The sequence below is a fragment of the Pseudophryne corroboree genome, chromosome 6 (assembly GCF_028390025.1).
Source record: "Pseudophryne corroboree isolate aPseCor3 chromosome 6, aPseCor3.hap2, whole genome shotgun sequence".
In the NCBI taxonomy this organism is placed as follows: domain Eukaryota; kingdom Metazoa; phylum Chordata; class Amphibia; order Anura; family Myobatrachidae; genus Pseudophryne; species Pseudophryne corroboree.
The window spans coordinates 788,730,852-788,755,268 of NC_086449.1; the positions used below are offsets into that span (position 1 = coordinate 788,730,852).

General features: G+C 47.8%; 1 protein-coding gene across 1 annotated transcript; it reads right to left on the bottom strand.

Moving 5' to 3' along the window:
• Positions 1 to 96: 96 nt before the first annotated feature.
• SRA1 (steroid receptor RNA activator 1) lies at positions 97 to 19,427 on the bottom strand. Its single transcript, XM_063928768.1, has 5 exons — positions 19,315 to 19,427; positions 6,348 to 6,470; positions 5,343 to 5,569; positions 1,486 to 1,594; positions 97 to 940 (listed from the first exon to the last, which is right to left on the bottom strand). Exons 1-5 carry the CDS (start codon positions 19,337 to 19,339, stop codon positions 741 to 743), a joined length of 684 nt encoding a protein of 227 aa, XP_063784838.1. The 5' UTR covers positions 19,340 to 19,427; the 3' UTR covers positions 97 to 740.
• Between the last annotated feature and the right edge of the window lie 4,990 nt (positions 19,428 to 24,417).

A 24,417-nucleotide genomic window follows, 5' to 3' on the forward strand; every position in this document is an offset into this window, starting at 1 on the left:
AGACCACACTTTTTCAGATAAATAGCAGGGTTAATTGGTGTGGGGAATTTATTGTATTTTTTTCTAATCAACCTAAATAAAAATATATAGAACACATTTACAATTGTAACCAAATTTATTTAAAAATAACAGAATTATTCCAATAAAATAAAGGTGCAGTTTCCACAGCAAAGGCGATACAAACTCTCAAATATTCCGATGGTGAAACCAGATTCCATCATCTAAAATCACTCAACTGCAATATTTTAGTGCTTTCACTGTATATAAAAAGTTAGCCAGCGTTATCTTCAGGTTCCTGTGAGAAACTAAGCATTTAACTTGAATTCCAAGTAGGAACAGGATATGGTCTTGGTTTCCTTCATAGCCAGTAGTGGCTCAGAAATCGTGGATCGGTTACGTTTTCCATAGGTCTGTAGCAGCAGTGGGTAAACACATTAAAGTGCAGAGTGGAGGGAAACCATTCTGTGGGATGAACCATGAATGGCCACAGTAGTGTCATGGGTCCTTGTGAAATTATAGGCTGCAATCTCCAGGAACTCTGGCCCGGCAAACAAGATGGCTGCCTGTAATGTATGTATGTGACAGGTATAATTTAAGACAGTTACTATGGGAGGAGGGGGGGGGGGGATACCAAAACATGAATAAGAACACTAGGGTGGTAATTGGTAAATAGAATAATTTGATACTATGTACCAACCAACTGCATAGCAATACTTGACGACACCTATTAAACCGGCTTCCTAACACTCCTGGTTAACACTGTCCGCGGTGCGGTCTGTTGGTGTGTCATCTTCTGAAGGCAGAGTATCCTGAGGTAAATTTCGAGCTTCTGCAATCAAACGTTTTACTCCCACCATCCACTGCCCGACTTCATTGACGTGATCTACCATAAGAGACCTGTGGATTTCGTCGGCGGAATCCCAGTTCTGACACTTCAGCTCTGAAAAATAGCGAGATATTTACTGGAGTGCTACTTATAATACACAAAGAACAAGCGTTCCACCAACCTAGGCAAAAATGGCAGAATGTGCACCACCGTTTTCCCTATTCCAGCCGTTTGTAACACCTGTACGTTCACGGGCATGGCTCGGGGCATTGGGGGAAACCAAAGTACCTCCACCTTCCAACACTGTACAGGACTACGGCCATGTGATACAAAGCACTGCTAGCATTGGGTGGACTGCACAGTACTTCATGCTGACATCCATCTCCGAAACAGCTGGTGCACCCAGGTGGGCAATCAAAAAATGATGCAAAATTTACTCAATTCAAACAGGCGCTCTTCCTATGCTCACCACAGGGGACACCACATGAAAAACCCAACCTGCAGTCACCAAGAGATGGACTCAGTGGCCCAGACATGATAAGTGACAGCTATGGCTGAGGCCTTGTGTTGGGATTTCCATAGGTTCAAAAGATAGATTTTGTTTCTCAAAGACAAAAGCAGCAAGTGCTCTATTCATAGCACGCAGGAGGTTCGCTTACCTCTCACTAATACACCCATTCTCTTGCACACAGAAGGAGACAGCTTCTCACTGGTCCACATTTCCTCCAGCAAGGTCAGCCTCCGCCCAATGTCAGCATACACTTGTTTCTGGAAAACATATAGAAACATAGAATTTGACGGCAGATAAGAACCACTTGGCTCATCTAGTCTGCCCCTTTTTTTTATCCTTTAGGTAATCTAAACCCTTTTTGAACCTTAATTCTTTGTAAGGATATTCATATGCCTATCCCAAGCATGTCTAAAATTGCTCTACAGTCTTAGCCTCTACCACCTCTGATGGGAGACTATTCCACTTATCCACTACCCTTTCTGTGAAGTAATTTTTCCTTAAATTTCCCCTGAACCTCCCCCCCTCCAGTTTCAGTGTATGTCCTCGAGTTCTAATATTTCTCCTTTGAAGAATGTTTCCCTCCTGAACTTTGTTAAGACCCTTGATATATTTGAAAGTTTCTATTATGTCCCCCCTTTCCCTTCTCTCCTCCAAACTATACATGTTAAGATCTTTTAGCCTTTCCGGGTACGTTTTGTGATGTAGGCCATGCACCATTTTAGTTGCCCTTCTTTGTACACTCTCTAATGTATTTATATCCTTCTGGAGATATGGTCTCCAGAACTGGACACAGTATTCCAGATGGGGCCGTACCAATGACCTATACAGTGGCATTATCACTTCTTTTTTCCTACTACTGATTCCTCTCCCTATGCAACCAAGCATCTGACTTGCCTTTCTCATTGCTTTGTTGCATTGCTTTCCTGCCTTCAAGTCACTTGAAAGTGAAATAGTGACTCCTAAATCCCTTTCCTCCTCAGTAGTTTCCATTATAGTACCCTTGATACTATATTTAGCCTTCCAACACTCCAGTCATTAAATGTACAGTGAAGGGGGGGGGGGACAACAATGACATGGTGACATTTACAACACTCCCTGGTGGTTGCCCAATTGCATTCTACAGGGAAAGCACAAGAAAATAGTTATTTTTATGTATCTTGTGCTAAAAGATAAGCGACACATTGGTTGTTTATCCTGTCTATTTATACACTGTGGCTCAACTCGCGCCAAATGGGGATCTCTGCTGCAGCATGCAAAATTTGTGAAAAAGTCACGGGTAGGTGCCCTAAAACACAAGTGTCCACACCCTACAGTACACAACTTGACCACTAGGTGGCCGGTGCCCCTCTGATGAGAACTACAATACCGTATCCAGGTAGCAGTATGATTTACCGACGGACACAATACAGACTGTCATAATCCCGACACCCATTGACAGTCGAAATATTAACATTCATTATGCCGACATGTTCAAAAAGCAGACCGTCAGCATACCTACATTTGAAATGCCGCATATGAAAATGCAGACATGCGTTTTTAAGGAATTTTTGCCCAAAAACAGACTTGTTCATACTTTATCATCCCAGTGGACCTGGAGGGGGAATATAATAGTGTGCCCGAAGCACCGCGAGGGGACGCGGTACACTTAGACGATGTCCATGTTGACCTATGTCGACATTGACACACACACAAAAAAACACAGAAAAACTCATGTCGGTATTTTGACATATCGGCATGTCAAATGTTAGTATTCTAACCATGTCGGCATAATGAATGTCGGTATTTTGGCGGTAGGCCAATGGCTGTCAGGATTATGACAGTCGGTAAATCCTACTGAACCCCTGTATACAACAGCACAGCGGCCCTGACTGGCGGACAATCCTGTAGGACAGTAATCAGTCGCAGAGGTGAACATGCAGTAATCCAAATAACTAATGTGCAAGACCCTGTATAATAAATGGGCAGACAAGAGTGTCTGTGGGGAGTATTTGTCCCGCCATGTTTAACTTTATTTAGAAGTCAACGGGAAGCCTGCGGCAATGTACAATTAAGCTGGGGGGGGGGGTGGGGGGGGTGCAATTTTTTTTTTTATTACTGTCATCATCCTCAGAATTCATTCATTTTAAATTGTTTTATTATTTTTAATTCTTTTTTTTTTTTACAGCAGCTATATACTGGACGTGTACTGCATGTGCGACACTTTCAGCAGCGAAGGGTGACACATACTGTAAGTGTGTAGTGACAATCTGTGAATACTGAACACACTACGGACATTCTCTATAAAATGAATAGGGGGGGGCTAACATTTTACAATATTATACATTACTTTTTTTATTTTACTAATAATTTCTTTTAGATTTAGTTATTTTTTATTTTCTTATACAGACTGTACAGAAGCTAAATCAATGTACTGCATGTGCGACAATGCATTTTTCTTTCTAAGCGCTGCGCGTCAATTTCTGAGTGAGGATTGAACACACACACACACACACACACACACACACACACACACACTCTCTCCATAGAAATAAACAGGGGGCCTGCGACAATTTACATGAAGTTGTGCCACAATTTACAATTAAGTGGGGGCAATCCATCATTACTATTATTAATATTAGTATCATCATTATAATTTTATTTGCACTTTTATTTACTGTACAGTGGCTAAATAAATGGGGTGTGGATCATTAGATCGACAGTGTCTAGGTCGACAATGTTTAGGTCGACAGGGTTTGAAGGTCGACAGGGTTTATAGGGTGACATGTTCTAGGTCGACAGGTCAAAAGGTCGACATGAGTTTTTCATGGTTTTTTGGTGTCGTTTCCTCCGTACAGTGACCGGGAAGCCTAATTAGCGCACCGTGTCCCCTCGCATGCCTCGCTCCGCTACCCCTGCGCTCGGCACAGGTTACTAATACAAATCATAGTCTGCGTGGATCGTTAAGTAAGAAAAAGTTCACAAAAAATAATTTTTTTTTTTAAAAACTCATGTCGACCTGTCGACCTAGAACATGTCGACCTAGAAACCCTGTCGACCTAGAAACCCTGTCGACCTAAACATTGTCGATCTTCAGACCGGATCCCAAATAAATGTACTGTATGTGCGTCAATTTCAGCAAGGTTGAACAAACTAGAGAAATGAACGAATGGTCTCCGAAAATTTACAGAATTATGCGAGGCAATTTCTGAGTGATGGTTGGACTCCTTGCAGATACTCTACATAGTAAGGAATGGGGACGCGCTGATTGGTCAGTTAGCCGGCAGGTCCCATGTCCTGACCAATCAGCGTAGCCACATTCATTCCTACAGAGAGTGTCTAAGTGACCTCTAAGTTGCAGCGGGGGCCCAAAAGGGACACGTTACATCGGGATACAGTTACACTGCCGGGAGTCGGGATCCCGAGGGTCAGGATACCTACGCCGGAATCCTGACCTCTGACAATGCGATCCCAGCGTCCGTATGGTGACCGCCGTGATCCCATACCCAACGCGTTACATCGCCTGTTTTTTTTTTTTGCCAGAACCCCATGGGTCAAATAACAAACATGAGAGACCCCAAAGTCTACACTGAAGTAATAATGTATAAAACTAATAAAACAGCAGCATTATATTAATTACCTACGATTTTGAGCAGATTCTTAAACTCGCAAACCAATTAAATAATATATAAACACATATCTGTCCAATAGTGGTTTAACGGACCAGCTTAACTGATCTCTCACATGACGAGAGGAACATTAGTAATTACCGCCTTTTTCCTGTACACAAAATTAATGTAAGCCACCAGACAGTCTGCTACGCCTGTCATTTCCATACGTTTTATAAAGAACATCCCTATCATTACAGAGTAGCGGCAAGAACATGGAGAGAAAAACAGACAACAGAAAAAGATCTATAGTCAAATGTTAATAAAGAATGTATAGCATGATTTTTCTTCCTAGGTGATGAAATAACAAAAGTAACTGGCGATGAATGATATACTGTACTTGGAACAGAATTAGAATCACCTTGATTAAATCTTTGCAGGCCCCCAAGGTCTGGTTCAGTGGAGACAAAACGTCCAATAGATCTACAGGAACGTCGGAGTCTGTGTGACCGGAACACTGCTTGGTGCCATCTGTTCTCAGCGGTGACATCACCTGTCCTGCAGGAGAGGGACCAGTGCCACCCACAGGGCACAAAGGAGGCATCTTTGGTGGGGTGGAAGCTGAAAGGGACTGCGGCGCCGGAGGACCTAAAGCGGAAAGGAAACATGTTGCAATGGCTAATAAAGCAACATATAAAATCTGGCTGGTTACTTTGTATTAAAGCTCACTTCAGCTGGGCAAAGACTGACAGAAATAGTGCAGCTGACACGGACATAGCTGCCCCATCCGGAGATTCTCTTAAAGGGGCCCTACACACTTGGCGATGATTCCGATTTGGATTATGCTCGTATTCAACGATTAACGACCATCGTCCAAAATGGCTTGTTATGCTAAACGAGGGAAAACCAACGATGAACGACCGCGGGGACACACCTCATTCATCGTTGGTGCATACACTCTGAGCAATATGAATGATTTATCGTTCATTACTGAACGAGATCGTTCATATCGCTCATACACATCGGCAAGTGTGTAGAGCCCATTAGTGGAAAGCTATCCCCAATCACAGCCTGAAGTTGGTGGAAAGACGCTTGGGTGCACTGAACAGGTGTGATAACCAAATCACACAATCTAGGCTGTGATGATGATCATTCAGGCCGTACGCAGGACAATAATCATTCAATCCACTCATTTGGTTGGCTGGTTTATACGATCCTTGTGCAGTGTGTGGCCAGCGTAATACTTAGCTTAGTAATTAACCTCCGATGTGAGGAAAATATGACTTCAAGGTACTGCTGTGGGTCTTCCTTGACTGAACGATGACTCACTCGGCAATCACATTGCGTTGCACTGGGATTACGATTCACAATGTTTACTCTGAGTCAGCGCTGGAGAGTCTACTACTGACTACTGAGGGCCTCCTACCTGAGAGAGGACCTTGTAACGGAGCAGGCACTCTCTTATTCAGAGGTGTGCGTTTTCCACTTCCCGAGGTCTGCAAGCCGTATGAGAACTGGGGAGGGTCATTCCAACCCCTCTCTTTGTTGCCTGTTGGGGGGGGGAAAAACACAAAATACAAAGATAATTTAATTACTCTGCAGGTACAGTCAATATTTTTTGCAATCACTGTAGCTCCTGCGGGAAGGGGGGGGGGGGGGGGGGGGGGGGAGGGGAATTCAATACGGAGCAATGCTCCACCTGACATCATCAAAACGTCCAGCTGCGCACTTTATGGTCTCCCACGGTGGCCAATCTCATCTGCCCTTTTCTGAGGCACTGCATGGCCATCGCACAGAATTCCACCAGATTTTCATAAACCTCAGAAACGACATCTCATCCTCGCCAGCCTAAAAGCACTTACAGGCCCGATTCTGAGTCACATACCGAAACTTATGTGGCCGCGTTCAGGATACGGATATGCCGATGTGACTATACACACGCCTTCACAGGTTGCGTCCTGCTGCTAACATTCACAACCTGTCATCCCTAATATTGGCTCTAGCACGTACCCTATGCTGGCTGCAAGGAATCCATACTAAATAGGTGTCTCTTGGCATATCTACGACTCAGAATCGAATGCAACTGTCATTCATCTAACTCTGAATCGCAAAGATGAACAGTTTGCTAAAAGGAGCTATAAGCAGCTGCATAGGGGCTGCGTGTGACCAAGAGCCATGCCCAATACTTCCTACACTAAAGCCAAGTACACACTGAAGCTATGTCGGCTTATCTTGCGGTCTCGTAATGACAAATTGCCTACATCGCTCAGCGTGTGACCCACGGTAACATGTGACGTCGTCAGGTTAGATGTAACCTAGTAATATCACTAGCCATTTGGCATCTACCATGCAGTGTGTACAGCAAACCGGACGACGAACCATATACCGAAACGCTTTGACATCACTTGCATGCCAATCCCTAGAACGGAGTGGCAGGAAGGTTGTTCTAGTGTGTACAGGAGCAACGATAAATCGCATGTGACCAAACAATGCGATAGATCGATCAGCTGTTAGGAAGACTGCAGTGTGTGGACGCACAAATCCCACTTGTTCTGGACGCAAGGGAAATCGTCAGTAAAACCGGAACGGTTGCTGGTCCTTCCAGTGTGTAGCCAGCCGAAAGCAGACCATACAGTCATGCAACGTAGTACAAGAAGGCAGATGATCATCAAACTGAAAGTACGCCGGGCACTAAAATGGAACATGGGTTAGAGTGCAAGCTCTTCAGAGTTACTTGACTTCTGAAGATGCAGAACTCCAATCGTCTCTCATTACTATGTTAAATAATAAGATTTTAAACCTACCGGTAAATCTTTTTCTCCTAGTCCGTAGAGGATGCTGGGGACTCCATAAGGACCATGGGGTATAGACGGGCTCCGCAGGAGACATGGGCACTATAAAGAACTTTTAGTATGGGTGTGCACTGGCTCCTCCCTCTATGCCCCTCCTCCAGACCTCAGTTAAAGAACTGTGCCCAGAGGAGATGGACAATACGAGGAAAGGATTTTGTTAATCTAAGGGCAAGATTCATACCAGCCCACACCAATCATACCATATAACCTGGAATATACACAACCAGTCAACAGTATGAACAAAAAACAGTATCAGTTAAATACCGATTCCAACTGCAACATAACCCTTATGAAAGCAATAACTATATACAAGTCTTGCAGATTTAGTCCGCACTGGGACGGGCGCCCAGCATCCTCTACGGACTAGGAGAAAAAGATTTACCGGTAGGTTTAAAATCTTATTTTCTCTTACGTCCTAGAGGATGCTGGGGACTCCGTAAGGACCATGGGGTTTATACCAAAGCTCCAAACCGGGCGGGAGAGTGCGGATGACTCTGCAGCACCGACTGAGCAAACGGAAGGTCCTCCTCAGCCAGGGTATCAAACTTGTAGCACTTTGCAAAAGTGTTTGAACCCGACCAAGTTGCTGCTCGGCAAAGTTGTAATGCCGAGACGCCTCGGGCAGCCGCCCAAGAAGAGCCCACCTTCCTAGTGGAATGGGCCTTTACTGAATTTGGTAACGGCAATCCAGCCGAAGAATGAGCCTGCTGAATCGTGTTACAGATCCAGCGAGCAATAGTCTGCTTAGAAGCAGGAGCGCCAACCTTGTTGGCTGCATACAGGACAAACAGATCCTCTGTTTTCCTAACCCTAGCCGTCCTGGCTACATAAATCTTTAAGGCCCTGACTACATCCAGGGACTTGGGAGTCCTCCCAGTCCCCCGTAGCCACAGGCACCACAATAGGTTGGTTCATATGAAATGAAGAAACCACCTTAGGCAAAAACTGAGGACGCGTCCTCAACTCAGCTCTATCCACATGGAAAATCAAATAGGGGCTCTTGTGGGACAAGGCCGCCAATTCGGACACCCGCCTTGCAGATGCCAAGGCCAATAACACGACCACCTTCCATGTGAGAAATTTTAATTCAACTGTTTGAAGAGGTTCAAACCAGTGAGACTTCAGGAAGTTTAAGACCACGTTAAGGTCCCACGGTGCCACTGGGGGCACAAAAGGTGGCTGGATGTGCAGCACTCCCTTCACAAACGTCTGAACCTCTGGGAGAGAAGCCAATTCTCTCTGAAAGAAGATAGACAGGGCCGAAATCTGAACCTTAATAGAGCCTAACTTCAGGCCCATATCCACTCCTGTCTGTAGAAAGTGGAGAAAACGTCCCAGATGGAAATCTTCCATAGGAGCATTCTTGGCTTCACACCAAGATACATACTTCCTCCAGATACGGTGATAATGCTTTGCCGTCACCTCCTTCCTAGCCTTGAGGAGAGTAGGGATGAATTCCTCCGGAATACCTTTCTCAGCTAGGATCCGGTGTTCAACCGCCATGCCGTCAAACGTAACCGCGGTAAGTCTTGGAACACACATGGCCCCTGCTGTAACAGGTCCTCCCTGAGAGGAAGAGGCCACGGATCTTCTGTGAGCATTTCCTGAAGATCTGAGTACCAGGCCCTTCGAGGCCAATCTGGGACAATGAGTATTGCCTGCACTCTCTTTTGTCTTATGAGTCTCAATATTTTTGAGATGAGAGGAAGAGGAGGAAACACATAGACCGACCGAAACACCCATGGTGTCACTAGGGCGTCACAATACCTCCGAAGCTTCTTGTTGAGGCGTGACGCCATCATGTCTATTTGAGGAATTCCCCAAAGACCTGTTATCTCTGCAAAAACTTCTTGATGAAGTCCCCACTCTCCTGGATGGAGATCGTGTCTGCTGAGGAAGTCTGCTTCCCAGTTGTCCACTCCCGGAATGAAGACCGCCGACAGAGCGCTTACGTGATTTTCCGCCCAGCGAAGAATCCTGGTGGCTTCCGCCATCGCCACTCTGCTCCTTGTCCCGCCTTGGCGGTTTACATGAGCCACGGCTGTGACGTTGTCTGATTGAATCAGAACCGGGAGGCCCCGAAGAAGATCCTTCGCTTGTCGTAGGCCGTTGTATATGGCCCTTAATTCCAGTATGTTGATGTGCAGGCAAGCCTCTTGGCTTGACCATATTCCTTGAAAATTTCTTCCTTGTGTGACTGCTCCCCATCCTCGGAGGCTCGCGTCCGTGGTCACCAGAACCCAGTCTTGAATGCCAAACCTGCAACCCTCTAGAAGGTGAGCACTCTGCAGCCACCACAGGAGAGACACCCTGGCCCTGGGGGACAGGGTTATTTTCTGATGTATTTGTAGATGAGACGCGGACCACTTGTCCAGAAGGTCCCACTGAAAAGTCCTCGCATGAAACCTGCCGAAGGGGATGGCCTCGTAGGCTGCCACCATTTTTCCCAGAACTTGAGTGCATTGATGAACAGACACTCTTTTTGGTTTTAGCAGGTCTCTGACCATGTTCTGGAGATCCTGGGCTTTTTCCAATGGAAGAAAAACCCGCTTTTGTTCCGTGTCCAGAATCATGCCTAGGAACGATAGCCGAGTCGTTGGAACCAACTGCGACTTTGGCAGATTGAGAATCCAACCGTGCTGTTGCAGCACTTTCAAGGAGAGCGACACGCTCTCCAGCAATTTGTCTCTCGATCTCGCCTTTATCAGGAGATCGTCCAAGTACGGGATAATTGTGACTCCCTGCCTGCGCAGGAGCACCCTCATCTCTGCCATCACCTTGGTGAAAATCCTCGGCGCCGTGGAAAGCCCAAACGGCAACGTCTGAAACTGGTAATGACAGTCCTGTACAGCGAATCTCAGGTATTCCTGATGAGGAGGGTATATGGGGACATGAAGGTATGCATCCTTTATGTCTAGTGACACCATAAAATCCCCCGCTTCCAGGCTGGATATGACCTCTCGGAGTGATTCCATCTTGAATTTGAACTTTTTCAAGTACAGGTTTAGGGATTTCAGATTTAAAATGGGTCTGACCGAACCATCCGGCTTCGGGACCACAAACAGGGTTGAATAATACCCTTTTCCCTGTTGAACCAGGGGAACCTTGACCACCACTTGCTGTTGACACAGCTTTTGAATTGCAGCTAACACTACCTCCCTTTCCGGCGGCGAAGCTGGCAAGGCCGACTTGAAAAATCGTCGGGGGGGGGCACCTCTTCGAATTCCAGCTTGTAGCCCTGGGAAACAATTTCAATTGCCCAAGGATCCACTTCTGAAAGAACCCAGATTCGGCTGAAAAGTCGAAGACGTGCCCCCACCGGTGCGGATTCCCTTAGGGGAGCCCCAGCGTCATGCGGTGGATTTAGTAGAAGCCGGGGAGGACTTTTGCTCCTGGGAGCTAGCCAACGCTGGCGTTCTTTTGCCTTTACCCTTACCTCTGGCAAGGAAAGAGGAGCCCCGACCTCTTCTGGCCTTATGCGACCGAAAAGAATGCATCTGATACTGTGGAGTTTTCTTTTGCTGTTGGGGAACAAAAGGTAAAAAGGTAAATTTACCCGCGGTAGCTGTGGCAACCAGGTCCGTGAGCCCTTCCCCAAACAACACTTCACCCTTGTAAGGTAAAACCTCCATATGTTTCTTGGAGTCTGCGTCACCCGTCCATTGGCGGGTCCATAGAGCTCGCCTCGCAGAAATAGCCATGGCATTGGCTCTGGAACCCAGCAGCCCAACGTCTCTTTGAGCGTCCCTCATAAATAAGACCGCGTCTTTAATGTGAGCTAATGTTAATAAAATGGTATCCCTGTCTAGGGTATCACGGCTATCTGACAAGGTATCCGTCCATGCTGCAACTGCGCTACATACCCATGCCGATGCTATTGCCGGTCTGAGCAAAACACCTGTATGCGCATAAATAGACTTTAAAGTAGTCTCCTGTCTGCGATCAGCAGGATCCTTGAGGGCTGCCGTGTCTGGAGACGGTAGCGCCACCTTCTTGGACATGCGCGTCAAAGCCTTGTCCACCCTGGGAGAGGATTCCCAACGCACCCTGTCCTGAGCAGGGAAAGGATACGCCATAAGAATCCTTTTGGGAATCTGCCGTTTCTTATCTGGAGTTTCCCAAGCTTTTTCAAACAACTCGTTCAGCTCATGAGAAGGGGGAAAGGTGACCTCAGGTTTCTTTTCATTATACATGCGTACCCTCGTGTCAGGGACAGAGGGGTCATCTGTGATATGCAAAACCTCTTTCATTGCAATAATCATACACTGAATACCTTTAGCCACCCTTGGGTGCAATCTTGCATCATCGTAGTCGACACTGGAATCAGAATCCGTGTCAGTATCAGTGTCAGCTATTTGGGATAGGGGACGTTTTTGCGACCCAGATGGGCCCTGTGACCTAGACCAATCTGTGGATTGACTCCCAGCTTTTTCCCTGGACTCTGCCAGGTCCAGTCTCTTAAGTAATGAGGCCACACTTGCATTTAACATATGCCACATGTCCATCCATTCATGAGTCGGCGTTGCCGACGGAGACACACCACTCATTCGCTCCACCTCCTCCTTGGACGAGCCTTCAGCCTCAGACATGCCGACACGTACGTACCGACACCCCCACACACACAGGGATATATCTATAAGGGGACAATTCCCCAACAAGGCCCTTTGAAGAGACAGAGAGAGAGTATGCCAGCAGACACCCAGCGCCTAGCCTAGTTAACACTGGAAAATCACCAGATAGCGCTTTTCTTATGCACAAACAATGTGTAAAACTCACTGCGCCTAGAAAATTGCCCCCCCCTCTTTTTCAGCCCTCTGTCACCGAGTTCAGCAGGGGAGAGACCGGGGAGCCAGCTTCTCTGCAGCGTTCTGTGGAGAAAATGGCGCTGTTAGTGCTGAGGGATCAAGCTCCGGCCCCTCCAGCGGCGGGCTTCGGTCCCGCTTCAATATGTAAAAAATGGCGGGGGATCTTTACATTTACTGTCTCCGCAGCCTAATGTACCCAGAAAAGCCCTACCCGAGGTTTATTGCTGCCCAGGGCTCCCCCCCTGCGTCCTGCACCCATCAGTGCCTGTTCCGTGTGTGTGTCTTGTGTGGGAGCAATGGCGCGCAACGTTAACGCTGCGCGCTTACCTCAGTGAAGATCTGAAGTCTTCTGCCGCCTTGAAGCCTTCTTTTCTTCTTATACTCACCCAGCTTCTATCTTCTGGCTCTGCGAGGACGGCGGCGCGGCTCCGGGACGAACTGCGGGGTGAGACCTGCGTTCTGACTCCCTCTGGAGCTAATGGTGTCCAGTAGCCTAAGAAGCAGAGCCTATCACTTAAGTAGGTCTGCTTCTCTCTCCTCAGTCCCACGATGCAGGGAGCCTGTTGCCAGCAGTGCTCCCTGAAAATAAAAAACTAACAAAATTCTTTATTTAGAGAAACTCTGGAGAGCTCCCCTGTAATGCACCCAGTCTCCTCTGGGCACAGTTCTCTAACTGAGGTCTGGAGGAGGGGCATAGAGGGAGGAGCCAGTGCACACCCATACTAAAAGTTCTTTATAGTGCCCATGTCTCCTGCGGAGCCCGTCTATACCCCATGGTCCTTACGGAGTCCCCAGCATCCTCTAGGACGTAAGAGAAAAATTGTTTATGATGCACTTCTCTCTCATATGTAGCTTATAACCACTATATATATATATATATATATATATATATATATATATAATAAGAATTTACTTACCGATAATTCTATTTCTCGGAGTCCGTAGTGGATGCTGGGGTTCCTGAAAGGACCATGGGGAATAGCGGCTCCGCAGGAGACAGGGCACAAAAAAGTAAAGCTTTTACCAGATCAGGTGGTGTGCACTGGCTCCTCCCCCTATGACCCTCCTCCAGACTCCAGTTAGGTACTGTGCCCGGACGAGCGTACACAATAAGGGAGGCAATTTGAATCCCGGGTAAGACTCATACCAGCCACACCAATCACACCGTACAACTTGTGATCTAAACCCAGTTAACAGTATGATAACAGAAAGAGCCTCTTAAAGATGGCTCCTTAACAATATAACCCGAATTTGTTAACAATAACTATGTACAGTATTGCAGATAATCCGCACTTGGGATGGGCGCCCAGCATCCACTACGGACTCCGAGAAATAGAATTATCGGTAAGTAAATTCTTATTTTCTCTATCGTCCTAAGTGGATGCTGGGGTTCCTGAAAGGACCATGGGGATTATACCAAAGCTCCCAAACGGGCGGGAGAGTGCGGATGACTCTGCAGCACCGAATGAGAGAATTCCAAGTCCTCTTTTGCCAGGGTATCAAATTTGTAGAATTTTACAAACGTGTTTTCCCCCGACCACGTAGCTGCTCGGCAGAATTGTAATGCCGAGACCCCTCGGGCAGCCGCCCAAGATGAGCCCACCTTCCTTGTGGAATGGGCCTTAACAGATTTAGGCTGTGGCAGGCCTGCCACAGAATGAGCAAGTTGAATTGTGTTACAAATCCAACGAGCAATCGTCTGCTTAGAAGCAGGGGCACCCAACTTGTTGTGTGCATATAGTATCAACAGCGAGTCAGATTTTCTGACTTCAGCCGTCCTTGAAATGTATATTTTTAAGGCTCTGACAACGTCCAACAACTTGGAGTCCTCCAAGTCGCCAGTGGCCGCAGGCACCACAATAGGTTGGTTCAGGTGAAACGCTGATACCACCTTAGGGAGAAAATGCGGACGAGTCCTCAGTTCTGCCCTATCCGAATGGAAGATTAGATAAGGGCTTTTATAAGATAAAGCCGCCAATTCAGATACTTTCCTGGCGGAAGCCAGGGCCAGTAACATAGTCACTTTCCATGTGAGATATTTAAAATCCACCTTTTTCAATGGTTCAAACCAATGGGATTTGAGGAAATCTAAAACTACATTTAGATCCCACGGTGCCACCGGAGGCACCACAGGAGGCTGTATATGCAGTACTCCTTTAACAAAAGTCTGTACCTCAGGAACTGAGGCCAATTCTTTTTGGAAGAATATTGACAGGGCCGAAATTTGAACCTTAATAGATCTCAATTTGAGACCCATAGACAATCCTGATTGTAGGAAATGTAGGAAACGACCCAGTTGAAATTCCTCCGTCGGAACACTCCGATCCTCGCACCACGCGACATATTTTCGCCAAATGCGGTGATAATGTTTCGCGGTGACTTCCTTCCTTGCCTTAATCAAGGTAGGAATGACTTCTTCTGGAATGCCTTTCCCTTTTAGGATCTGGCGTTCAACCGCCATGCCGTCAAACGCAGCCGCGGTAAGTCTTGAAAGAGACAGGGACCCTGTTGTAGCAGGTCCCTTCTCAGAAGTAGAGGGCACGGGTCGTCCGTGACCAACTCTTGAAGTTCCGGGTACCAAGTCCTTCTTGGCCAATCCGGAGCCACTAGTATTGTTCTTACTCCTCTTCACCGTATAATCTTCAATACCTTTGGTATGAGAGGCAGAGGAGGAAACACATATACTGATTTGTACACCCAAGGTGTTACCAGTGCGTCCACAGCTATTGCCTGTGGATCTCTTGACCTGGCGCAATACTTGTCCAGTTTCTTGTTGAGGCGAGACGCCATCATGTCTACCATTGGTCTTTCCCAACAGTTTATTAGCATGTGGAAGACTTCTGGATGAAGACCCCCCTCTCCCGGGTGAATATCGTGTCTGCTGAGGAAGTCTGCTTCCCAGTTGTCCACGCCCGGGAAGAACACTGCTGACAGTGCTATTACGTGATTCTCCGCCCAGCGAAGAATCTTGGCAGCTTCTGCCATTGCACTCCTGCTTCTTGTGCCGCCCTGTCTGTTTACATGGGCGACCGCCGTGATGTTGTCCGACTGAATCAACACCGGTTTTCCTTGCAGGAGTGGTTCCGCCTGGCTTAGAGCATTTTAGATTGCTCTTAGTACCAGAATGTTTATGTGAAGAGACTTTTCCAGGTTCGTCCATACCCCCTGGAAGTTTCTTCCTTGTGTGACTGCTCCCCAACCTCTCAGGCTGGCGTCCGTGGTCACCAGGATCAAATCCTGTATGCCGAATCTGCGGCCCTCCAATAGATGAGCCTTTTGCAACCACCACAGAAGATATACCCTTGTCCTTGGCGACAGGGTTATTCGCAGGTGCATCTGAGGATGCGACCCTGACCATTTGTCCAACAGATCCCTTTGGAAAATTGTTGCATGGAATCTGCCGAATGGAATTGCTTCGTAAAAAGCCACCATTTTTCCCAGGACTCTTGTGCATTGATGTACAGACACCTTTCCTGGTTTTAGGAGGTTCCTGACAGGTCGGATAACTCCTTGGCTTTTTTCTCGGGAAGAAAAACCTTTTTCTGAACCGTGTCCAGAATCATCCCTAGGAACAGCAGACGTATCGTCGGAAAACAGCTGCGATTCTTGGAATATTTAGAATCCAGTCGTGCCGTCGAAGAACTACTTTAGATAGTGCTCTTCCGACCTCCAACTGTTCTCTGGAACTTGCCCTTTTTAGGTCGTGCAAGTAAGGGATAATTTAGATGCCTTTTTTCTTTGAAGAAACATCTTTTCGGCCATTACCTTGGTAAAAAGGCCCGGGGTGCCGTGGATAATTCAAACGGCATCGTCTGAAACTGATATTGACAGTTCTGTACCACGAACCAGAGGTACCCTTGATGAGAAGGACAAAATTTGGACATGGAGGTAATCCTTGATGTCCAGGGACACCATATAGTCCCCTTTTTTCCGGTTCGCTATCACTGCTCTGAGTGACTTTATCTCGATTTGAACCTTTTATGTAAGTGTTCAAAACATATTAGATTTAGACTATGTGTCACCAAGCCGTCTGGCTTCAGTACCACAATATAGTGTGGAAAAATAATACCCTTTTCCTTGTCGTAGGAGGGGTACTTTGATTATCACCTGCTGGATATACAGCTTGTGAATTGTTTCCAATGCTGCCTCCCTGTCGGAGGGAGCCGTTGGTAAAGCAGACTTCAGGAACCTGCGAGGAGAAGATGTCTCGACTCTCCAATCTTTACCCCTGGGATAATACTCGTACGATCTAGGGGTCAACTTGCGAGTGATCCCACTGCGCCCTGAGACTCTTGAGACTACCCCCCCACCTTGAGTCCGCTTGCACGGCCCCAGCGTCATGCTGAGGACTTGGCAGACGCGGTGGAGGGCTTCTTTCCCTGGGAAAGGGCTGCCTGCTGCAGTCTACTTCCCTTACCTCTATGTCTGGGCAGATATGACTGGCCTTTTGCCTGCATGCCCTCATGGGAAAGGAAAGATTGAGGCTGAAAAGACGGTGTCTTTTTTAGCTGAGATGTAACTTGGGGTAAAAAAGGTTGGATTTCCCAGCTGTTGCTGTGGTCCCCAGGTCCGATGGACCGACCCCCAAATAACTCCTTCCCTTTATACAGCAATACTTCCATCTGCCGTATGGGATCTGTATCACCTGACCACTGTCGTGTCCCTGACATCTTCTGGGAGATATGGACAACGCACTTATCTTGATGCCAGAGAGCAAATATTCCTCTGTGCATCTCACATACATATATATAGAATGCATCCTATTAAATGCTCTACATGAATAAAATATTTTCAGTCAGGGAAACCGACCAAGCCAACCCAGCACTGCATCTCCAGGCTGATGGCGATCGCTGGTCGCAGTATAACCACCGTATGTGTGTATATACTTTTTAGGATATTTTTCCAGCTTCCTATCAGCTGGCTCCTTGAGGGCGGCCGTATCTGGAGACGGTAACGCCACTTGATAAGCGTGTGAGCGCCTTATCACCCTAAGGGGTGTTTCCCAACGTACCCTAATTTCTGGCGGGAAAGGGTATAACGCCAATATTTGCTATCGGGGTAACCCTACGCATCATCACACACTTCATTTTATTTTATCTGATTCAGGAAAAACTACAGGTAGTTTTTTCACTCCCACATAATACCCTTTCTTGTGGTACTTGTAGTATCAGAAACACGTAACACCTCCTTCATTGCCCTTAACGTGTGGCCCTAATGAGAAATACGTTTGTTTATTCACCGTCGACACTGTATTCAGTGTCCGTGTCTGTGTCTGTGTCGACCGACTGAGGTAAATGGGCGTTTTTAAAACCCCTGACGGTGTTTCTGAGACGCCTGGACCGGTCCTAATAGATTGTCGGCCGTCTCATGTCGTCAACCGACCTTGCAGCGTGTTGACATTCTCACGTAATTCTCTAAATAAGCCATCCATTCCGGTGTCGACTCCCTAGAGAGTGACATCACCATTACAGGCAATTTCTCCGCCTCCTCACCAACATCGTCCTCATACATGTCGACACACACGTACCGACACACAGCACACACACCGGGAATGCTCTGACAGAGGACAGGACCCACTAGCCCTTTGGGGAGACAGAGGGAGAGTCTGCCAGCACACACCAAAAACGCTATAATTATATAGGGACAACCTTATATAAGTGTTTCTCCCTTATAGCATCTTTTATATATATACAATATCGCCAAAATCAGTGCCCCCCCTCTCTGTTTTAACCCTGTATCTGTAGTGCAGTGCAGGGGAGAGCCTGGGAGCCTTCTCTCCAGCTTTTCTGTGAGAGAAAATGGCGCTGTGTGCTGAGGAGATAGGCCCCGCCCCTTTTACGGCGGGCTCGTCTCCCGCTATTTTTGAAGTTAGGCAGGGGTTAAATATCTCCATATAGCCTCTGTGGGCTATATGTGAGGTATTTTTTGCCTCTAATAAGGTTTTTATTTGCCTCTCAGAGCGCCCCCCCCAGCGCTCTGCACCCTCAGTGACTGTTGTGTGAAGTGTGCTGAGAGGAAAATGGCGCACAGCTGCAGTGCTGTGCGCTACCTTTATGAAGACTCAGGAGTCTTCAGCCGCCGATTTTGGACCTCTTCTCTCTTCAGCGTCTGCAAGGGGGCCGGCGGCGCGGCTCCGGTGACCATCCAGGCTGTACCTGTGATCGTCCCTCTGGAGCTAGTGTCCAGTAGCCAAGCAGCAAATCCACTCTGCACGCAGGTGAGTTCACTACTTCTCCCCTAAGTCCCTCGTTGCAGTGATCCTGTTGCCAGCAGGACTCACTGTAAAGTAAAAAACCTAAGCTAAACTTTCTCTAAGCAGCTCTTTAGGAGAGCCACCTAGATTGCACCCTTCTCGTTCGGGCACAAAATCTAACTGGAGTCTGGAGGAGGGTCATAGGGGGAGGAGCCAGTGCACACCACCTGATCTGGTAAAAGCTTTACTTTTTTGTGCCCTGTCTCCTGCGGAGCCGCTATTCCCCATGGTCCTTTCAGGAACCCCAGCATCCACTTAGGACGATAGAGAAATATATATATATACACACACACTTATATCGCCCCAGGAAGAACCACTGGCTGAGTTAATCCTAAAGTTATCTGAGTCCCCATATACAGCTATAAATCACATTACCACTATTATTCTCCCTCTATCACCCCTCTCACCCGTGTCTGGCCCTGTGGAGGTGTGCTGCTGTCTCACCCCCAGCCCACTGTCCCCATTCCACGGCTTGGTTCTCACCTGGTTTGACATACAGCTCAGCCATGTCTCCCTCCTCCTCCTCCCCGGCTGCTGCGCATGCGCAGATGATGATGGGCTGCCGGGCAGGAAGCTGCGTGCAGCTGCTGTCACTACTGCTTCGTGGCTGTTTTTTTTTTTTTTTTGTACTCAAAGCTTTATTTGTATCATAGACAAAAAAAAAACCCACTGCTGAGTTCTGAGGAGGTTTTGCAGTGTACAGTATATTTTAATTTTACTACTGTGTGCGACGGGCGCTGTCTGCAGCCGCAGGTTGCTGTGCATGCTGTTTGGAAGCATATATTAACACTGTACATGATAAAAAGAAAACTAAAGCACATTTGCTGCTCATTTAAGTATAAGTGGGCAAGACAATACAGCTTGTGTGGCTTGGGATGCTAAACCCAATAATCTGAGTCAGCACTGCCACTTGACATTGTGTATTGGCAGCAACTGATATCTGGCCCTGTACACCAATTGGGTTTTTGTCGTCAGTGCTTTCAATCAGTACTATAGGGATGGTCCATTAATGGTTAGCAACCATCGATGGTTTGCTACCGATGGTCAATGGTTTTGCCATTGATGGCGGAGGTCTGATGATGATGCAGTTATTTTTTCCCCCTGTTGCACATCTCTCAGCCACACCCTCCTGTCACGTATCACACAACCCCGCTCTTTCTGCAGCGGGGTACACTGGGATTCCACAGGGAATACATTGGGGTGTAGAGTTGGATCTTGATCCGAGGCACCAACAGGCTAAAGCTTTGACTGTTCCCTGGATGCATTGCACCACCCCCTCTATAACCCCGCCTCCAGGCACGGGAGCTCAGTTTGTCACAAACAGGTGGAGTTACACTAGGCAGCCCTGAAAAGAGCTGTTTAAGAAGACTTCAAGGGCCGCAGTACTGTTTATGTCATTCTGACATTCTGTGCTGCTGCTCCATCACCTCCCCTGCAGCGCTGTATACTCCTGCGGCCGGGTTCCCGGGTACTTGCAGCAGAGGCGCAGCGGTCATCAGGCACACCACCGCTGACGCTATCCTGGGTCGCGTGGCTGCACATCAGGGAGGAGGTAAGAGGGTCCCCCAGGTGGGACCCGCCGGTAAATCGCAGTCCGGGCGTGGTCCCAGGAGACGGACCGCGCCACTGGCGTGGACACTGTACTGCACAGGGACCCCACTATATCCACCAGGGCAGGGAGCACAGGTCGGATTTACTAAAATTAGTGATGAGCGGGTGCGGTTCGTCGGAATCCGAACCCCCCGGAACTTCACCCTTTTTACACGGGTCCGAGGCAGACTAACCCGAGCGCGCCCGAACGTCATCATCCCGCGGTCGGATTCTCGCAAGATTCGTATTCTATATAAGGAGCCGCGCGTCGCCGCCATTTTTCAGTCGTGCATTGGAAATGATAGTGAGAGGACGTGGCTGCCGTCCTCAGTGGCAAACGCAGGATTTAGCGAGGGGGGTTTCCGTGGGTGGGTGTGTATGTATATGCGCAGGTATGTGTAATAAATATATATATAGATATATACACACACACAAACATAAATACATATATTTCTCTAACGTCCTAGTGGATGCTGGGACTCCGTCAGGACCATGGGGAATAGCGGGCTCCGCAGGAGACAGGGCACATCTAAAAAAGCTTTTAGGTCACATGGTGCGTACTGGCTCCTCCCCCTATGACCCTCCTCCAAGCCTCAGTTAGGTTTTTGTGCCCGTCCGAGAGGGTGCAATCTAGGTGGCTCTCCTAAAGAGCTGTTTAGAAAAGTTTTTTTTTTTTTTTTTTAGGTTTCAATCTCAGTGATTCCTGCTGGCAACAGGATCACTGCATCGAGGGACTTAGGGGAGAGATTTCCAACTCACCTGCGTGCAGGATGGATTGGAGTCTTAGGCTACTGGACACTTAGCTCCAGAGGGAGTCGGAACACAGGTCAGCCTGGGGTTCGTCCCGGAGCCGCGCCGCCGATCCCCCTTACAGACGCTGAAGAGACGGCAGAACGGAGGTCCGGAAAGCAGGCGGCAGAAGACTCCTCAGTCTTCTTGAAGGTAGCGCACAGCACGGCAGCTGTGCGCCATTGTTGTCACACGGCTCACTGACTCAGTCACGGAGGGTGCAGGGCGCTGCTGGGGGCGCCCTTGCAGCAATATAATTACCTTTAGTGGCAAAATAAATACATCACATATAGCCATTAAGGCTATATGTATGTATTTTAACCCAGGCCAGTTTCTTAAAAACCGGGGAAAAGCCCGCCGAAAAAGGGGCGGAGCTTATTCTCCTCAGCACTCAGCGCCATTTTCCTGCTCAGCTCCGCTGGTGAGGAAGGCTCCCAGGTCTCTCCCCTGCACTGCACTACAGAAACAGGGTAACAAAGAGAAGGGGGGCATAAATTGGCGATATTTATATATTAAGAGCGCATATATAGTAAACAACACCTTCTAGGGTTGTTTATATACATTTATAGCGCTTTTGGTGTGTGCTGGCAAACTCTCCCTCTGTCTCCCCAAAGGGCTAGGGGGTCCTGTCTTCGATTAGAGCATTCCCTGTGTGGCTGCTGTGTGTCGGTACGTGTGTGTCGACATGTATGAGGACGATGTTGGTGTGGAGGCAGAGCAATTGCCGATGATGGTAATGTCACCCCCTAGGGAGTCGACACCGGAATGGATGGCTTTAGTTATGGAATTACGTGATAATGTCAGCACATTACAAAAGTCAGTTGACGAAATAAGACGCCCGGCAAACCAGTTAGTACCGGTTCAGGCGTCTCAGACACCGTCAGGGGCTGTAAAACGTCCTTTACCTCAGTCAGTCGACACGGGTACCGACACAGATGAATCTAGTGTCGACGGTGAAGAAACAAACGTATTTTCCAATAGGGCCACACGTTATATGATCACGGCAATGAAGGAGGCTTTGCAGATCTCTGATACTGCTGGTACCTCAAAAAGGGGTATTATGTGGGGGGTGAAAAAACTACCTGTATTTTTTCCAGAATCAGAGGAATTGAATGACGTGTGTGATGAAGCGTGGGTTAACCCCGATAGAAAACTGCTAATTTCCAAGAAGTTATTGGCATTATACCCTTTCCCACCAGAGGTTAGGGCGCGCTGGGAAACACCCCCTAGGGTGGATAAGGCGCTCACACGTTTATCAAAGCAAGTGGCGTTGCCGTCTCCTGATACGGCCGCCCTCAAGGATCCAGCAGATAGGAGGCTGGAAACTACACTGAAGAGTATATACACACATACTGGTGTTATACTGCGACCGGCAATAGCCTCAGCCTGGATGTGCAGTGCTGGGGTAGTGTGGTTGGATTCTCTGACTGAAAATATTGAGACCCTGGATAGGGACAGTATTTTATTGACTCTAGAGCAATTAAAGGATGCTTTCCTTTATATGCGAGATGCTCAGAGGGATGTTTGTACTCTAGCATCAAGAGTAAGCGCGATGTCCATATCTGCCAGAAGAAGTTTATGGACGCGACAGTGGTCAGGTGATGCGGATTCCAAGAGGCATATGGAAGTATTGCCATATAAAGGAGAGGAATTGTTTGGGGTCGGTCTTTCGGACCTGGTGGCCACGGCAACTGCCGGCAAATCCACTTTTTTACCTCAGACCCCCTCCCAACAGAAAAAGACACCGTCTTTTCAGCCGCAGTCCTTTCGCTCCTATAAAAAGCGACCAAAAGGACAGTCTTATCTGCCGCGAGGCAGAGGAAAGGGTAAGAAAGGGCAGCAAGCAGCCCCTGCCCAGGAACAGAAGCCCGCCCCGGCTTCTACAAAGCCATCAGCATGACGCTGGGGCTTTACAAGCGGACTCAGGAACGGTGGGGGGTCGACTCAAGATTTTCAGCAATCAATGGGTTCACTCACAAGTGGACCCGTGGGTCCTGCAGATAGTATCTCAGGGTTACATGCTGGAGTTCGAAAGGTCTCCCCCTCGCCAGTTCCTAAAGTCTGCTTTACCAACGTCTCCCTCAGAAAGGACGTCGGTTTTAGAAGCCATTCACAAGCTGTATTCTCAGCAGGTGATAGTCAAGGTACCCCTCCTACAACAGGGAAAGGGGTATTATTCCACACTATTTGTGGTACCGAAACCGGACGGTTCGGTAAGGCCTATTCTAAATCTGAAATCCTTGAACCTGTACATAAAGAAATTCAAGTTCAAGATGGAGTCACTCAGAGCAGTGATAGCGAATCTGGAAGAAGGAGACTTCATGGTGTCCTTGGACATAAAAGATGCTTATCTACATGTCCCGATTTACCCCTCACACCAAGGGTATCTCAGGTTCGTGATACAAGACTGTCATTATCAGTTTCAAACGCTGCCGTTTGGGTTGTCCACGGCCCCTCGGGTCTTTACCAAGGTAATGACCGAAATGATGGTTCTTCTACGAAGAAAAGGCGTATTAATTATCCCTTACTTGGACGATCTCCTGATAAGGGCAAAGTCCAGAGAACAGCTGGAAGTCGGTGTAGCGCTAACACAAGTAGTGCTTCAGCAACACGGGTGGATTCTAAATCTTCCAAAATCTCAATTGACCCCGACAACACATCTGCTGTTCCTGGGCATGATTCTGGACACGGTTCAGAAAAAGGTATTTCTCCCGGAAGAGAAAGCAAGGGAGTTATCCGAACTTGTCAAGAACCTCCTAAAACCAGGAACTGTGTCAGTACATCAATGCACAAGAGTCCTGGGAAAGATGGTGGCTTCGTCGGAAGCGATTCCATTCGGCAGATTCCATGCACGAACATTTCAGTGGGATCTGCTGGACAAATGGTCCGGATCGCATCTGCACATGCATCAGCGGATAACACTGTCACCGAGAACAAGGTTGTCTCTCCTGTGGTGGTTGCAGACTGCCCATCTGTTAGTGGGCCGCAGATTCGGCATACAGGACTGGGTCCTGGTGACTACGGATGCCAGCCTACGAGGTTGGGGAGCAGTCACAAAGGGAAGAAACTTCCAAGGCGTGTGGTCAAACCTGGAGACGTCTCTTCACATAAATATACTGGAGCTAAGAGCGATCTACAATGCTCTAAGCCTGGCAAAATCGCTGCTTCAGGGTCAGCCGGTGTTGATCCAGTCCGACAACATCACGG

What these genes read in the sequence shown, in the direction of transcription:
- SRA1 (XM_063928768.1), bottom strand. Translation starts at nt 19,339, where the DNA reads ATGGCTGAGCTGTATGTCAAACCAG. An exon ending in TGAGCTGTATGTCAAACCAG is followed by an intron (nt 6,471 to 19,314) that starts GTGAGAACCAAG and finishes CCCCCCCAACAG; the next exon opens with GCAACAAAGAGAGGGGTTGG. An exon ending in AATGGGTGTATTAGTGAGAG is followed by an intron (nt 941 to 1,485) that starts GTAAGCGAACCT and finishes GCTATTTTTCAG; the next exon opens with AGCTGAAGTGTCAGAACTGG.